General features: G+C 44.2%; 1 protein-coding gene across 7 annotated transcripts in view; it reads right to left on the bottom strand.

Annotated features, from left to right (window-relative positions):
* Rarb (retinoic acid receptor beta) overlaps positions 1 to 17851 on the bottom strand; it is a 338172-nt gene that overhangs the window by 100978 nt on the left and 219343 nt on the right. For 6 of the 7 annotated variants that reach the window (XM_085687898.2, XM_048420965.3, XM_048420963.3 and 3 more), the window contains exon 2: positions 13756 to 13904. In XM_085687898.2, the coding sequence (XP_085544024.1) occupies positions 13756 to 13904 (149 nt within the window). Of the gene's footprint in view, positions 1 to 13755; positions 13905 to 14099; positions 14202 to 17851 lie in introns of those variants that run through there. The other variant, XM_048420964.3, reaches the window with a different exon arrangement.

The following is a 17851-nucleotide window of genomic DNA, read 5'->3' as shown; positions in this document are numbered from 1 at the left end:
GAGCCCACAGAACAAACGCTTCCCCATTCCAGAGCTGCTAATCCATGTAGCAGGTCCCGTCTTCTTTCTGGGGCAGGAAAATATGGAACAGATGCCACAGCTGCCAAATGACATAGCTCACAAGAAGCACAGGACATACTCCAGCCCCAAAGTAGTGTTTTTGACAGGAGGTACTCAATGACAGAAAACATCTAGAAGGGCGTTTGAGTTCCTTTATGCGATTATTATACTGAGTTAGCCCAGCTCTTATCTTTAATCAAGGACACAGGCTTTGGCCATGAAAACAGAAAGTAAGTGTACCGTCTGGTATCCTGTTACCAACACTAAAGGAAGCCTTGGCTTCTGTACCCTAACGATAGCCATCTGAAAATCTCTAGTTTGCCCTCTGAGGGCCCTGGGGTCACGCCCTCTAGGTGTGATTTTCACCTCCTAGACTGAGATTAAAGTCTAACGCGAAGGTTCAGCTCTACCGAGTAAGCTTTTCCCTGCCTGTCAGAAGAGAAAAGCGTTACACTGGGCATGTTCAGAGGCGCCACATGGAGAACATGAATGAGTTTCAGGGAAAAGGTTAAGGTTTCCACAGGACACATTTCAGAAGACCTCCAGCAAAGTCAAAATGGCACACGGCAGAACGCGGTCTAAACCGCTCTCAGTGTTCTCATCTATAACTTAGAGGACGAAAGCCCTCATTCTGCTACCTCTTCAGTTTTATAAAAAGTGAGAAAATCAAAACAAAAGACCCATGCTAGAAACCATAGCTCTTAGGATAGCCATCCATTTCTTCCCATAGGAAGAAGCCAGGGCCTGGATGCATGAGTAAACTACCCCTCCCATATTCTCTTGTAGTTCCTTTGGTCATGTGATCAGTTCTAGCTAATGATGTGTGGTATTTCTAGTCCAGTGGTGGTTAACAAGCAAAATTCCAGCCTTGGCTCTTTCCACCATCCCGGTGGTTGGAATCGGTGATGCTGATAGACCAGCTCAGGTCAAGCTCAACACCGAGCCTGAATTTCTAGTCAGTGTGTGAAGGAGAGTTTTCCAACCAGGGACACATACATACTTCAGACTGTTACAAGGCATAGGGAAATTCTTTGGAGTACATTTATTGTTGTTGTTGTTAACTAAGCCACGTGAATTTCATTTTACTCAGGAGTTTGCTGAGACATAGAGGCTAGGAAAACACAATGTGGGCTTATTGTTTCTGTTGTGTGTGGTGGAACAGGGGCAACCCTGAATAGGGAAAGAGGGATTTTCAGCCTCTTCCCCATAAAGAGGGGGGGACACTAAAGAAACAGGAAGATCTTTCAGAAGCTGGGCCTCTTATACTTGTTCATCTGGGTTCTCAAGGGATGTGGAAAGAGAATGGTCAAAAAATGACCAGAACGAAAAGAACCAGAGGACTCAGCTTCCAAAAGAGGCCAGAGAATCACCTACAAGGCTAAGAACCTTACTTACTAAGAAAATACTTTCTATTCTGATTTACCACTCTTTGAACGGAAGCTCAAAAGTATTTTATCATTTCTGAGAAATTTGTAACTCTGAAAAAGGTTTTGTTTTTATTTATGTGTAGGTGTGTGTGCGCGCGCTTGCGCAAAGAGACCAGAAGAAGGTGTCCGATGTCAGATCCCTTAGAGCTAGAATTACAGACAGTTGTGAGCCACTTGATGTGAGTATTAGGAATCCAACCCTGGCCTTCTGCCAAAGCAGCAAGCACACCTAACGGCCGAGCCATCTCTCCAACTCCCAAATACTATCTCCAGGGTTTCTTGAGCGAGCTCATTTGATCTACCTGAAACACAGAGCCATGGCGCCTTCTACATGATTTGCTGGAGAAATTCTGAGAAAGCAACTCATTTTGTTGGCAGCCGACTCTGCTTTCAATCAGAAAATCAAGTAGTGATCTTTGATAATTAAAAAAAAATGGATCCAGGTCTTCCTGCACCAGGTTTTGAGATGTCACTGGGAGGTTCAGAGTAACAGGACAATTTCACACACTGGGGATCCTTCTTCTCCTGGGTGACAAAGGCAGGTATATTTTTTTTTGTCAGTCATCTAAGATCTATCTTTAGTTTGTTTACCATAACTGCAATGCTAGTGACCTGGCTATCTTCAAAAAACGCGCGGAGGAAACATAAATTCTGCTCTCCAACTTTGAACTATTCAAAAGCTGCATACCCCCTTAAGACCACCAAAGGTATCTATTTTCACCAGCGCGGGAAAGAAAGGCAGAGTTGCCGCTTGAATTAGAACTCACCCCCCAGTTTCTGTTTACTACAATGTCAGAAAAAAAGGGGAGGGGTGAAGCAAAGACAGGTTTTTCTGCCTTTCAGAAGTAACCCAAGATAATTACTCAGATTAGAAAGAGATTTGAGCAGCCACAGAAGGGAAGATCGGCCACCTTGCTGTCACTGCTGCTGGAGAACAGAACCTGGCTGTCACTCCCAGTGTCCAACATCCCTGGTTTTGTCTTTAGAATCTCAGTGCTACGATTTCTCTTCCCACACCGAGAGCCCAGAGTGCCTGTAAGGGTGTCTATAAGTACACCATTCCAGTTTCCAGTTCTGAAGGGTTGGGTTTTAAAGACAGCATCAGAGAAGATAGCTTTTATGGTGATGGTTTAGGTCTCTGACATGGAAGGAAGGACTTCCTAAGAAAATTAGCTGGACTTTGGCCACTAAAGACCCTCAGGATGTGTATAAACTTGTATAAAAGTTTGCCTGAATGTGTCTAGCACCCTATATAATTAGGTTCAATTTATCACCTAACTAGATAAACTTATAAAGGTAGGCTTCCAGGCCTAACGTAGCACAAAGACCCAGTCCTGGGTTTTTAGCCACCTTTAGTAATATTCTATTATTCTTGGGGGTTCATGCTGAGGCAAACCCACACACAGTTACTGAGGTAACTCTCAGTGTGATGAACTCTAAAAATATCCTCCAAACAATTTAGTGCTTATCAGTGCCAATTGAGAGCACAGTTCTAAAAGACCATGTCTGCACAGTGCCACAAAGCACACTTAAATCCTTAACAGAAGCTCCCAGTGATGAGCATGCATTCCTCTCCTGAGTGAGAAACTCCTGGGACTCAGTGTTCTGCCAGGAACAGTCAGGCTCCCCTCTGATGAGGCAATACAGATGAGAAATGCAGTGACGGAATATCGATCGATCGATAGATAGATAAATAGATGATAAAGGAATGCAAATGTAAAAAGGACAGAATCGGCTTGAAGGGATTCTTCTTCTTCTTTTCTTCTTCTTCTTCTTCTTCTTCTTCTTCTTCTTCTTCTTCTTCTTCTTCTTCTTCTTCTTCTTCTTCTTCTTCTTCCTCTTCTTCTTCCTCTTCTTCTCCTTCTCCTTCTCCTCCTTCTCCTCCTCCTTCTTCTTCTCTTTCTCCTCCTCCTCCTTCTTCTTCTTTCTTCCTTCCCCTTCTTTTTCTTCTTCTTTTAATTTTTGTTTTGAGACAGGGTCTTACTCTGTGTCCTTGGCTGACCTGGAACATTGTGTGATCCAGGCTAGCCTCAGATTTGTGCTGATCCTCCTGCCTCAGCTTTCTGACTACTAAGATTCTAGGTGTGCCACTCTGCCTGAATATTTAATTTTTTCTAAATCTTGTCAGCATGTAAAGGAATGTTTGTTTTTTACCTAGTTGCCCAGAGAGAGGGAGTCTAGAGCATGGTGTACTTCTGCAGCCCACTTCCTTGGGCGATGCAGCTAAGTCAGTGGTGGGGTGTGACAACAGATACAGGATTTCTTCCTAGCCCTGACAAAGACCAGCTGTACACCCTTGGCCAAGATCCTTAACCTCTCAGCATTCTTGTCTGTGAAGTGTTCAAAGCTGCTGTGGAGCTAAATGGGCTCCTGGAACAAAGGCCTAAATGATGCACAGTTTTCTGCTACCTGCACGACTTTATCCTTGTGCAAACAGGACTGGTCACTATGCGTCACTCCTACCTGCTATAGGCCCTAAAATGAAAAGAGTGGTTAAGTGTGAATAGTGAGTTTCGTCACTGGGAGAGACATGCCTGCCCAGGATGCTAGAGAAGACAGGAAGCAGAAGGGAGAAACATGCCAACATAGTTATTTTTCCCTTGTGCAAGGTAATTCTGCCAGCTCTTCACTCACTGGAGTAAGGCTTAGTTAAGCAATTGGTTGGTTCGAAAGCACACTGGTAAGCAGTCTCATGATAGGTTAAAAAGTCAGGGAAGCAGTTCAGCGGTAGAGAACTTCCCTAGCACTGCATAAGTAAAATGTGGAATATTCCTTTCCACTGTGTGAATATGTTTCACTGTGATTGATTTAATAAAGAAGCTGCCTGTCCTTCAGGATAGGCAGGATAAAGTTAGGCAGGAGAGCCTAACTAAGAGGATGCTGGGAAGAAGGGTGGAGTCAGGGAGAAACCATGAGACATGGACCAGAGCAAGCTGGACGGACGGGAAGTACATTCATGAGATAAACAAGCCTCGGGGCAGCACATGGATTAATAGAAATGGGTTAACTGAAATTATATGAGTCAACTAAAAACAAGCCCAAGCTATCAATCAAGCATTTATAATTAATATTAAGTCTCTATGTGGTTCTTTGGGGAGCGGCTGATGGGACGGAGCTGATGGGTGGTCTAGAAAGAAACCTCTGCCTACAGTAAAATAAATGAAGAAAAGCATTTGCCTATCTGTGGTGACTTTATCTTTAGTTAGCGCTCGCCCACCGCTGTGAGCAACGGAGCTGAGCCTAATGGGTAGGGCAACATGGCAACGGGAAAAGGACATGAATTCCAGCAGGATCTGGGTCACGTGAGAAAGCCCACGTTAGAATGACTGGCCTTAGCCTGGCCATCAGAGTAAGACTCTCCCAGAACTGCACCGGTGATAACTGTCCAGTCAGGCACAAAGCATTGGGGCTGGGCAGCAGGAAACGTGGATACAGCAGCGACCCAATAGCAAGCCGTGGGTTCCCATGACGACGAGAACGTAGGTACTGTGAGGCTAGCGACTAGAACTCTGCACAGGAAGACGTCAACCGTTCATGTTGCAGGGCAGTTCGGCCTGCTCTCTTTGGAGCTTTGGAGATCTAGGCTCTGAGAAGGGACGTGCCACCAGGCGCTGTGGCAGGGATCAAGGAAGAACAGCGCAGGACATCTGGGCCGCTGTTTGATCTTTATATGTGAAGCAGTTGGTGCAGCGCCATCCCTGTTCTATGACACGTTTTACCGTGGCTGGCTGGAGGAGTGGGATTGAGTCATCCTGACAGAGGACCTTACATCTCCAAAACCAAAAATACCTACCATAGGGCTCTCCATAGGAGCAGCTTACCACGCGGGGTCTTCAGCAACCCAGGTGGATTTGGATTGGGTGGTTGTCTGAGTCTTGAAGGAAATAGGCCGTGTTTATTTTTGTACAAAGGAACGAGGAAATGCTGTAAGAGCATTATCAGTGGAGGGCTAACACTGGAGCTGAAGTCACCTCCCTGTGTGTCGTAGCTCTGCTCAAGTTAATGAGAAGATGAGTAGGAACTAAATGTGCTAGGTCCTAGAACACGCTGAGTACATTTGAAGTATGTATGATGTGTCATTGGTGTCGGGGACTATTCCATAATACATGGTGTGTACCTAGGGATTAAGTGCACAATGGTGTTTAGTATATAACAGATATTACTCAATCTGCTACCTACATGGGATTAAGTGTGTACGGTAGAAGGTATCAGGTACTGTTCCACCTTCTGAGTCCACAGGAATTAAGTGTGTATGGTCCTTAGAAGATTCTGTGTGGTACCCCACATGCTCTGTGCATGGGAAATGATTTCATGTTCCCAGTAACACTGTGGTAAAGATTACATGTCTCTATATGATGGAAAATTTTCATTGTTAGTTGTGTTTGGATTAAGAAACACTAGCCGAGCAGTGGGGGCGCATGCCTTTAATCCCAGCACTCAGGGAGGTAGAAGCAGGTGGATCTCTGTGAGTTCAAGGCCAGCCTGGTCTATAAAGGAAGTTCCAGGACAGCCAGAGATACACAGATAAACCCTGTCTTGACAAACCAAAAACAAGCACCCGGGGCATTGATAAGCACACCTTTTGGGTACATTCCTAATGCTGACTCCAGAGAGGGTTAGCCAAGGGGGAGCCCTTGGAAAGTGTGGCTCCATGGGTTGCGGATCCAGACTCAGTCCTAAAGAGGAAGATAGAAGCTAGCTGAGGGCCAGCATACCCCTTTCTCTGCTTCCTGATCAACTGAGATGGGAACAGACAGAGATGTACTGTGCCATCAAATGGTAGGCAGAGAAACCTCTCTGCTGCTAAAGTCCCTTTTTGGTCAGGTTTTCAATCACAGTGACTAGAAAAGCAATTACCCCATTCCATTTTTTTCCCAGTGTGGAAACGGCGGGCCATGTCATGCACATGTTGGTTTGTGGCCATCAAGCCGGAAGTAGCCTAGTGGGATTTGGTTCCTGGAATTTGCCCTGTAGATTATATTCTCAGACAGTTAATCATAGCAGGATAGAAGAATAATGTTGGGGAATATTATTTTCAGGGATGTGAATTTTGTTTACGGTGCCTTTGTTTAACTCTACGAAGCTGTGTTACTGTGCCTGTCTAAAACACCTGATGAACGACCAATAGCAAGGCAGGAGCAATGACATGTGGGGCTGGTAGGGAGAGAGGATAAACAGAAGGAAAAATCTGGGGAGCATGGACAAAGAGTAAGAGAACAAGGACAGGAGGACATCAGTCACCCAGTCACCCAGCCAATCATGGAATAAGAAGGACAATAAGATATACAGAAGTAAGAAAGGTAAAAGCCCAGAGGCAAAAAATAGTCAGGATAATTTAGGTTAAGAAAAGCTGGTAAGAAACAAACCAAGCTAAGTCCGGGCATTGTGAACTAAGACTAAGCCTCCATGTGTGATTTACTTGGGAGCTGGGTGGTGGGCCCCCTATAAAGCCAAAAGAGCAAAACGAACACACAATAGTATAATACATGACTCAGGCCAAATTTTACATAAATCATATATATCTAATATATATATATGAGATGTGACTAATTACTAGGTACTACTAAGTGCCTGTAGCTGGTCTCAAACTCAGGACCCTCCTGCTTCAGCTTCCCATGTGCTGAGTGAGTCCTGGAAGTCCTCAGTACCTCTGGGTTATCATTTCGTTTATAATATTCTTTTATGATTTTATATTGCCAAACCTTTGCCTCACCACACTTTCACATCTTGTTCTCTCTGTGCCCTGGAAAACATGTCACTCTACTGGAAGTCCCCTAAAGGGACATCCCAAGGGTGTGTCCAGTGGCTTTGTTGCCATGGTGATGTTGTGTCAACATGGCAGTCACTGCCTGTCCCAGAGGTGAAACACACCCATTCATTAAGTTCTGATCATCATCATGTCTGCTGTGGTGACGGCCACTGCCACCTGGTCCCTTGGAAGATGGAGGGTTTTAGTTGCTTTCTGTTTTTTAACCAATAATGGTAAGATCATTGTGGTCAAGACATGGCAGAAGCCACTCCTGGCATTACTTTATTTATTTTGAAGCAGGGTCTCAAATATCTCCATGTAGCCCGGGATGACTTTTGTTCTCCCGCTTCCACCTCCTGAGTGAACAGGCAGATTCCACGGAGCCAAGTTTAAACGGTGCTAGAGATGGACTCTAAGGCTTCACACCTGTTAAGATTGAACTGTGCTAGCTGAGCTGCATCCTGACCCTCTGTTAGTTCTTGAGAGAATGTTCTCGATTTTATTTAGAAATCCTACTTCCAAGGAGAGACTATCCATTTGGAATAGTGACCCTTCTTCACCAGGGAAGAACTAGACCAACCAGGGGTCAATAGTGCCTTTGCTGGTAGTCAAAGTGATATATATATATCTTCCTGTAAACCTCTAATTGAACAGAGGGACTTCAAAGGAGACGCTGTACTGAGTCCATCACCTTAGTGTCAATAGGGAGAGGGCCTAACATGACCAACTTGTCGACTTAATAGCATAAGCTGATATTATCTACCTGTATCCAAAGCCTTAGGAGTGAAAGGAAGGGTGGAGGGGCATTTTGTCAGCTGATAGAGTGCTTGCCTATTATGCACAAAGCCTTAGGTTCAATCCCCAGTAACCCCACCACCACCCACACACACCCATGCTCACACACCCTTCTAAGTGTATAAAGCCAATGACATACTGTCTTTTGTTACTAAGTTATCCACGGGTATACCAAAGACTATTATTTATAGAAGTATTACTTATAGAAGATGCAAATCAGAAGTGCCTTCTTAGATAATAGGGGTTAATTAGATAATTTATACTATAACCAGCAGAAATTGTGTTAATTGTATCAGCCAAGAAGCTATGTAATTGAGTAAATTTTGACTACAAAAAAATTAAATATGAAGTCATTTTAAATTGGTTATACAATGTAACAGCTTATTTCTGTAAAATCAAAATCTATAAATTCACATAAACACTGACTTTTAACAGATTTCTCCCTGGAGAAGAACCATGCTGCTTTCTAGTTTTCAGACACCGACTATATTGGTGTGTTAAATAACCAGTAAGAGTGTATTTTTGTACTTAAACATTTTGTTATTTTTTTTTCAGGGTACATTAATGTTTTACCTTCTCATTGTTTTCGTTTCTCTCAATTTCTGCACTATTTTCTCAGCCAGCTCAAATGCAGAGAAAGTTTTCCCCTACCACCAGGGAAAGTCAGTGTCCAGTCACCCCAGCACCCAGTGTTCCAATTTCACTCATGCCGGGAACTCCATGACCTGGTCTAGATCATGGTTCTAGTGAAAGGCTTTCCCATCCTGAGACTCGGGTTCCCTTAACCGAGTTTATCAGCTGTTTGCGCTGGCAAGGATTTATTTTTGTTGGGATTTTTCCTAAAGAGAGTCAGAATTCCATAGTAGAACAGGAGGTCAGAGAATTAACTGAGCAGGGGCTGATGAGAACAGTTTGTGCCTCAAATTGCTTACCCTACAAGTCGGGTATCTGCCTGAGGGAGGAAGGACAAGCCTGGTGCTGTCCTTCCTGGCCTTAGTGCAAGCAGGAAGCTGCCACGCCTTCTTTAGATTTCGGGGTTTGAGATAACTGAAAATTGTTTAGAAAGGAAGAGGCATGCTTTTTGATGATGGGGTAGCTAATGTCTGTAATCCTGGCACTCAGGAGATTGAGGCAGCTGGATGACTGTGAGTTCCAGGCTATCCTGGGCTACATAGTGACCCCCTGTGATGTGGGATTCCCCTCTGTATGCTATGAATATCATTGGTTAATAAAGAAACTACTTTGGGTCTATAGCAGACCTATAGGGGAACAGAGCTATGTGGGGAAAACTAAACTGAATGCTGGGAGAAAGGAGGCAGAGTCAGAGAGAAGCCATATAGCCCTGCTGAAGACAGACACCAGAACCTTGCTGGTAGGCCATGAACCTCATGGTAAAATATAAAATAATGGAGATAGGTTAATTCTAGATGTAAGAGCTAGCTAGCAATATACTTAAGCAAAGGCCAAGCAGTGTTTTTAATAATATCGTTTTTTTTTTTTTTATCATTTCAGGGTTAAGTGGCTGGAAGTGAACAAGCGACTCCTTGCAACAAACTGATACATCAACATAGTGTACTAAAATCCACATAAAACCTGAACAAGCTTAAAAAGGAATTTTAAACACAAAAATACAGAGTGCAACACAGCTTCTTGCTATTTGCTGGTGACATGCCACGGCTTCTTTAAAAGAGGTTTTCCTGATTCAGCGGTAGCAGAAAACAAAGCCGCGGTTTTGAAATGCCGGCTTTCTGGGCTGTGCTGCTGGCACAAACTCTGACTCTTTCTGGAAATCTGGCTAGGGAGCACTTGAATGGGATTTGTGGGCCCTGGTGCTTGTATGTCCACTTGGGAAAGTAGCTGAGACCATGCCCGCAGCTCAGTGCCCACCACTTAGGCAGGCTGCGGGATCAGGACTGCTAGGGGTGCACGGCTCCTACCTAGTGGTCCCAGAGCTGGCAGTAATGGTACCTCCACCATTTTGAAAGTGGGGAGAAGTGGAGCCAGCATCCAGAGCTGCTGTAACCAAGCTGCTTATCATTTTAAAAGTTTGTCAAGACAGTAAAGAATTGCAGATACACAATAGGAGAGATTCAGACATAAAAGGCCTCTAAATGGGTCACAGTGTTGGATAAAGGTATGTAGGCTTGGGAGAGAAAAGAAAAGGAGTACAAGGAGTTATAAAAAGAAGTAAATATTTTTTAAAAAGTAAAACAAAGTCTTTAAAGAGACAGAGTACAGACAGTCATAGATTAATGGAGTGAAGAGAATAAAATAAATATTAAACTTATAGAAAAAGCAATAGAGTAAAAACAAGCCACATAAAGATGGAAAATTCACAGAGAATCTAGATTATGTATATGATTGTGTTATCTTTGAATTTTTTTTTTTTACTACAGAGAGACATTTGATTCTAGGGACTGCTAAGCTAAGCCAACATATATATTTCAAATGTATCTTGAATTCAAAATTTGAGTCTAAGGATATGTTCCTTTGGAAAAGACGTTTTTCTTGTTTCTACAGAGGATGAGAACCTGTAGATTGCTTCCAGATTAATATGGTTTAATGGACCAAGATCCCCTGAAAGGTTGCCTTGAATACCCTTCAAAAAATTACTTCACCCAATAAACAGCAAGAAACAGATTGGAGAATAACTATCCCCATATTCCCAAATATTGTTTATAAATGTTCTTTTACATTTAAAGGGGGATATGATATAGAGATTTGCATTGGTATGGATCTTGGTTTATTGATACAAACTTAAGGTCAATTTTGCTATATGCATATTTCTGCTCTTGATTAAGGTATTGTGCTTATGCAGCTCATTTAAAAAATGTAATGTATAATTAAGAAATACAGGTTAATAGATAATTATGTATAATGGTCAAGCTTGTAGTCATGTTAATTAGATTTTCTACATGTACGGAGATGTATTTCAGATAGATAGACATTCTTCAAACCTTTCAAAGACCACATAATATGGTATTTAAAATGTTTTAAGAAGTTAAGACTTTTCATGACAGAGACACATCTGCTCCTGGCAGCAACAATTACTTCAAGAGAAAGATGGGCATCGAAGAGGCTCCTTATGGAGTTGGTTAGCCATTTGGGCAAGAAACTGCTCTTGCCTGGACTGCTTGATGAACTAGACATGCAGGACCCACAGAAAAATGACTGCTGAACTTGCCTATAGATGAGATGATCCTTTGGGGTTCCTGCTTCATGAAAGATGCAAAAGAAAGTGACTGACATACTGCCAATATAAGCAGAACTTTCTTTGAAATTTCCTGTTTTATGGAAAAATCTGCTGGAAACTATGGGCCTTAGGCTGAAGATTGGATGCCCCAATGGTACAGAAGAACTTTGGGTGACTGTCCAGGCAGTGAGATGTCTCTGTCAATTCTAAAATTTTGGAAGTTGCTTACAATAAACTTATTGTTTATTTAGGTAACATTATATCCTTCTGGAGTCTTTGATGGAGATGAAGAATAGATAGTTGAGATGAAGAATAGATAGTTATTATAATTTTTCTTAGTTACTATAAAAGATAAAGTAGATATAAATATTGTAAATGTAATTCATGCTTGATACCTTTTTATGTGTAATTTTACTATGTTAAAGTTAAAAACTTCCTTTTATATTTAAACAGAAAAGGGGAGGTGATGAGGGATTCCCCTCTGTATGCTGTGAATATTATCGGTTAATAAAGGAACTGTTTTAGGCCTATAGCAGAGCTATAGGGGAACAGAGCTAGGTGGGGAATACTAAACTGAATGCTGGGAGAAAGAAGGCAGAGTCAGAGAGAAGTCATGTAGCCCTGTTGGAGACAGACACCAGAATCTTGCTGGTAGGCCACGAGTCTCGTGGTAAAGTATAAAATAGTGTAGATGGGTTAATTCTAGATGTAAGAACTAGCTAGCAATATGCTTAAGCAATTGGCCAAGCAGTGCTTTAAATAATATAGTTTCTGTGTGATTATTTCGGGGTTAAGTGGCCGGGAACGAACAAGCAGCTCCTTGCGACAACCCTGTCTAATAACTACGTAGTAAATAAACCAAAAGTATCTCTTCACTTACCTTTCAAATGAACATCACAAACTGAGCTGTTTTCTTATTATGCAACAAGTGAACAGACTGCCCCAGCTTTCCACAGAAGCCCTCAAATGTTAGGGGTGTTTACATGGATTCAGCTACGGGTGAGCACTAGGAAGCAGGTGTGTGAGTATAAGTGTTTTAGCCAGTGCCAGCTGCCACCTTGGCAATGACAGAAGGGAAGAGAGTCACTTGAAAGCACCTCTCACATTCCCAGGGAGAGCAGGACTCTTAATGTGCATTTTCCAAAACTGGTCTTACATGGTAAAATATCATGTTTCTTAAAATGATTGGTAAAAGGAGGAAACACTTGTCCTCGCTTTGCAGGACTGAGTGATATTTACATGTTTGTTCATTCTATGTCATTAAGCACCCATTCTGGGAGGACTGAGGAGGAGAGCATGGCCCGTACTGCTCATACGGAAAGCAAACAGACTACAAGCCAGGGGCTTCCACCCCATAGCCACTTCTCGAGACGGCTTCTCAGAGCTGCTCCCATAAAGGGTGTTCTGACCTGTCGACGCTAGACTGAGTCCTGACTGATTTGGCTCTTCGGCATGTTGCTTTGGACACCTTGTGTGCTTCTTTCACAGAACTGGGAGCCATGGAAAAGGAAGGGCTGTGCCATGAAGACATCAAGCCATCACTGACGCACTACCCAACAGTGTCTGATCACGAAGTGCAGAAACTGCTCATGTTGGATAAGCTCATGCCACAGAGCCTGTAAAGTTATCCTAGCGCCTTAACAATCTAGGCGAATCGTGCAGTCTTGATATAGAACACCACACCTGAACAGCCAGATAGAACTAGACAGCAGAGCTCCTAGGGAAGGGCTGGCTCAAGACAACACAGTTCTGTGGATACGTCGTGTCTGCCTCTGAGTCTCTTTTGGTTTCTTCCTTAAGATCAGAAGGACCTTTTTTTTTCTCAGCTATGCCTCTTGGGCTTGCTAATCGTTATCTAGCCTGATTCAAAGCAGCCATCTCCTGTCTGACACATGTTCAGCCTCCAGGGTTCTGTGGGCAGGAGCTTTAATCCAGCTTTGCTGAATTTACGGTGCACCGACAGTAGCGAGTCTGTACAAGCTGAGAATCAAAGCGTAATTCAAAGGCCACGGGGCTGAGGGAGGCAGCCAGGAGATAAATCCCAATTTCAACCTTGGCTCTCCTGCAAGTTGTTTCGGTGGACTGTCAGTCATATATTTAAAAATAAAATAGAAGTACAAAGACACCAGATGGCATGTCCCAAGAGAAACAGAGACATGCTGCTTAGGACTTCTTCAAAAGGTTCTTAGCAAGAAAGAACTTGGCAGAGCCGAGGCAGGGGGCACTGGTGGCACATTTTAAAGGCCCAGGACTGTTTGGGCTCAGTCACTCATTTACAGACATTTCTGAACTTTAAACTAAAGAAATGAAAGCAGGTGACAGAAACCATGAGATGCAGCCGAGCTACAGCCCCGGCTGGAGGTGATGCTCAGCTGTCAAGCTAACTTGTTTCTGGAATGGGGGGTCACATCATGAGAGCTAGGTGAAAATGAGGAACTGAGGCACTGGGGTACTCACCTTGTACCCCTCAAGGCATCGACGCCATACTGGTGCCAGGGGAAAAGGAGGAGCTGAGGCACTGGGGTACTCACCTTGCAGCCCTCACAGGCACTGACGCCATAGTGGTACCCCGATGACTTGTCCTGGCAGACGAAGCAGGGCTTGTAGACCCGAGGAGGAGGAAGTGGAGATGGTGGGCTCGGGACGAGCTCCTCAGAGCTGGTACTCTGTGTCTCAATTGCTGAGGTAGAGAAGGGAGGGAGGGGGAAAAAAGAGAAAACACATTTCAGTTCCTTTTGGCTTTCCCCAATCACTTCCAACATCTCGGCTCCAAGCTTACGCCATAACCCTAGCAGGATTAAGCCCACAGAAGCCGTTGTCCTAGTTACGGCCCCCGAGGGCTGATGCTGAAGGACCCCTGCAAAAGCAACCTCACATGTGTCTAATTTGAAGTTCACAGGCACCATGAGGGCGAGGGATCCCAAGTGACCCAGGAGAAACAGAAATTCAACACAGGTCCTTCAGGCAGAGAGCCTTGTCCAAGACCAGCAGGGAGAGGGTGGAACCAAAGTCCAAAGTCAGCCCTTTGGACAAGCCCTGGAGCTCTCTCCTGTTTCCCCTGGCTTTCTTTTATCTAGTCGTGGGTGTATTGTCTGATGCTATTGCTCAGGCAATCAAAAATGATTTGTTTGTTTGTTTGTTCATTACAACAAAATAAAGAGTGTTGAAGTCAAAGCCCAGAGCTCCGGGTATATGTGGCCGGGCTTTTGCCGTGGAGCCATAATGGGTAAAAATCATGGCTTTGGGAAGCCCTGCACTGCTTTGAGCTGGCCCTGACCCTGCAGCACCAACAACCCTGAGTTTAGAAAGTGCAGCTGCCAACTTGGAACAAGCAAAAGGTACATTTCGATAAAGCTGTAGGTTGGTGTTTGTGCTGGAGATGGAGGAAGTCACACTTAACTAACTTCTAACTTGTGTACTTCTGTATTCTGGACATGGATGTATGTATTTATTTATTTTAGGAATAGGCCAGACCAACCTCAACCTCCCAGTTCTTCTGCCTCTGTTTCCCTGATGTTATGGCAAAGACGTATGCCACCATGCCTAGCTTTTTATTCCAGACTAGAAACCTCACAATCCCTATTTTCATTATCCAACAGCTCAAACTCCACTGAGACGGGAATTTGTGAAGCTTGGGCCAGAATGTTCTCCCACCAAAGTCAGAGCAGGAACTGGCCCTTTGCTTCCTGCAGGCACACAGAGCCCATAAATATGAAGAGGACAATTGAAAGGAGTCAAATGGTCTTCCAGAAGCTTCCAGCCTCCAAATCACTTTACAAGGCACAGAGTATTTCCAAAGATTATCAAGATTCTAGTTGTTACACCGTTCGTAATCACGCTAGTGAGGCACTTTGCTGGCTAGTTTCTTCTGTAACCATACTCACAGCACCCAAGTTCCTTCACTGGCTGCGCCTGCTGCTAACTCCACGCTGTCTCAGTTGGAAATTCCCACACTGGGCCCAATGTTCTCAGCTACAGCAGCATCTTCCCCAGCTCCCTGAGTCTGCACTCTCCATCCTTGCATCGGTGCAGGCAAGATAATTATTCAAAGGTTAAAATTAACCTGTCACCTGCCTACGGGGGCCTCCGACAGTCACGACTGAGGTCAGAGTCCTTACCATGCTCTTAAGGGGGCTTTTCAAGACCTGTCCTCCCTCAGTGACGCTCATCTTGCATGACACCCTCATTGGTTGAGTTCTAAAAAATTGCTTTCAGTTCGTCTTTTAAACAAGGCAAACCCAAAGAGCAATGCGAGACACTGGCTCTGTAGCTGGGCCTATAGCTCCAGCCACGCAGGGAAGGCAGAGGCCCGATGGCAGGAGCTCTAGGCTAGGTTTGGAGCATAGCCAGACCCTGTCCCAGACAGGTGAGCAAATACCCGTACTGACCATTTTCCCTGCCTACAAACCCCAAGACCATCCAGGCTTGACTAGTATTTATCTCTTAGATCTCAGAGGAAGTGCTACTCTCTCAGAGTTGGCTTCTCTGAAGAGTCCTTGCTGTGGAAGGGAGGGCCGCTCAGCGGTAGACCTTGCTTGGCACGTGTGACACCCCGGGATCAATCCCCAGCACAAATCCAAACGACAGAAAGAAAACAAAATGGCCCCTCCTTATCCCTGGTCATGGTGTCATGTTATTTTCTCTTATTTTCTATAAATTTTTAACTGTTTTCAAAATTTAGAATGTACAACTTCATATTTTATAATCCCCCTCACACACACCACCACACACACAGTCTTTGTGAGGTCAGAGATCCCTTCAGCAGAGTTCAGAGATGTGAGCCAAGACTCGGGTTCTTCCTACAGAGCAGATGATCAATGAACACTGGTTGAACTAATTCATGAACTTTCCCCCTTTTTTTCTCTTTTCAAACAGTAAGTGCTCTTTGAAGCAGTAAAATGATAAAATCTGAAATCAAAAAGCACTCTTACGCTCATTTCTTCCTTAAAAAACTAATTAGCCCTTTGGAACGGAATCAACTAGAATTATAGTATTTTCATAATTCACGAGACTCTTGGAATGAAATCATTAGGGCCCTAGCAGATAAATCCACTCTGGTCTTTACAGGTTAGGTCCGAGGACAGTGACAAAGACATCAGTCTTGTTCTTCTCTGGCACACGGCAGCCCTGGCTCAGGAAAAGGCAGTGAATGGTGCCAGGGGCTCAGCAGACAGGGAGGGGCTGGCTTGAGGAGTCTCTAAGACTTACCACACTCAAGCCCTAAAGGGAAGGCACCCTCACACTTCTGAAGGCTGGTAAAAAATCATGGCATCTACAAGAAAACAGTACTTATTGGAATGAATACATCTATCTTGGCAAAGTTGTAACAAAGTTCAGGCGTGAGTGCGCACATGGATCTCTCACAGTCTCTTCATTTAGACACCCTCTTGTGTTTCTGGGACATCCTGGCCAGACTGCTTTTCATGCCCACAGATGCCTTTGCTTGCTTACTGAAGTAGAATTCTACTGAGACCAGAGCACGGTTTGCTTTATGGCGTCATGACTGGAGCTCCTTCTTAGTACTTTTCCTGCACTGGCCATCTTCACGCCGATCTCAGTGTGTTTCCATCTGTTTCTTTGGGATCAATGCTCAGAATTGTCATCATGAAACTGAGTAGAGATTGTGTCTCAACGTGATTTTGTTAGGGTTTAATTCAGGCTGGTAAACTGACTTCTGGGAAGTCTGTCCTCTGATACCCATCTTCAGGTTGGGCTGGTGGGCATCTTTCTGGTTTCCCCACAAGAACCAATAGCTCTCCAGTGCCACGGTTAGCTCACATTCTCCTCCTCACGTGAGCGAGGCATGAACTTCTGTGGAGCACCTGCTCTGGCAGCTCTACGATTGGAGTAAATAGAGTCCTGTCAGGGCCGGACTCAGCTGTCACAGCCATGCCCTGAGTTTCGAAAGTGGGTGGCAATTTCCATAAATATGTCACTCCAAATACCTGCACTGAAGGAACGCAGCGTCTTATCTTCCCAGGGAGGAAGCAAAATGGGGAATGAGCTATCGCAAGAAGCATGAGACATAGTAAAGCCCACGGCCAGGCCTGTAGATGTCCAAAATCCCCAAACATTTTAAAGAGGGAGGGCATTTGCCTAGCATACATGAGACCATGGGTTGAATCCCCAGTACTGGGAAAAAAAACAACTGTATTTTTTTTCTGTAGTGTGTGGTCTTATATTTCCTCTATGTTACCTACAGTGCATAAAGTGCCACAAAACCAAAGGGAATAAAATGAAAATTTCATATTTCAGTAGCAACAGAGTTGGCGGAAGGCAAACATTCCAAGGCATGTTCTAGAATGGAAACCAGGATGTGGCACCAAGATAAAAGCCTCGGGGGCTTTGTTCATTGGAATCACTTGGTCTTTAGCAATGTAGCATAAACACACTCTGGCGCAGTTTATTAGAGTTCCTCTTCCTGCCTCCCTCCCTCTCACAAAGAGGTGGGAATGGGGCGGGGTGGAGAAGGAGGTAGCTCTCCTTCCAGGGACAGTTTTTGGTATTTAAGGTGGATCCCCTTTCACTGGACACCTTTGGTATTTAAGGTGGTTACAGATGGCTTAGCCATTGATCTGCTCACGGTCACCCTGCTTAAATCAATAATCTATTAGTCCCTTTAAATTA

This window comes from Myodes glareolus, chromosome 5, assembly GCF_982192425.1.
Source record: "Myodes glareolus chromosome 5, mMyoGla1.1, whole genome shotgun sequence".
NCBI lineage: Eukaryota > Metazoa > Chordata > Mammalia > Rodentia > Cricetidae > Myodes > Myodes glareolus.
This window is presented reverse-complemented; position numbering and strand designations above follow the sequence as displayed.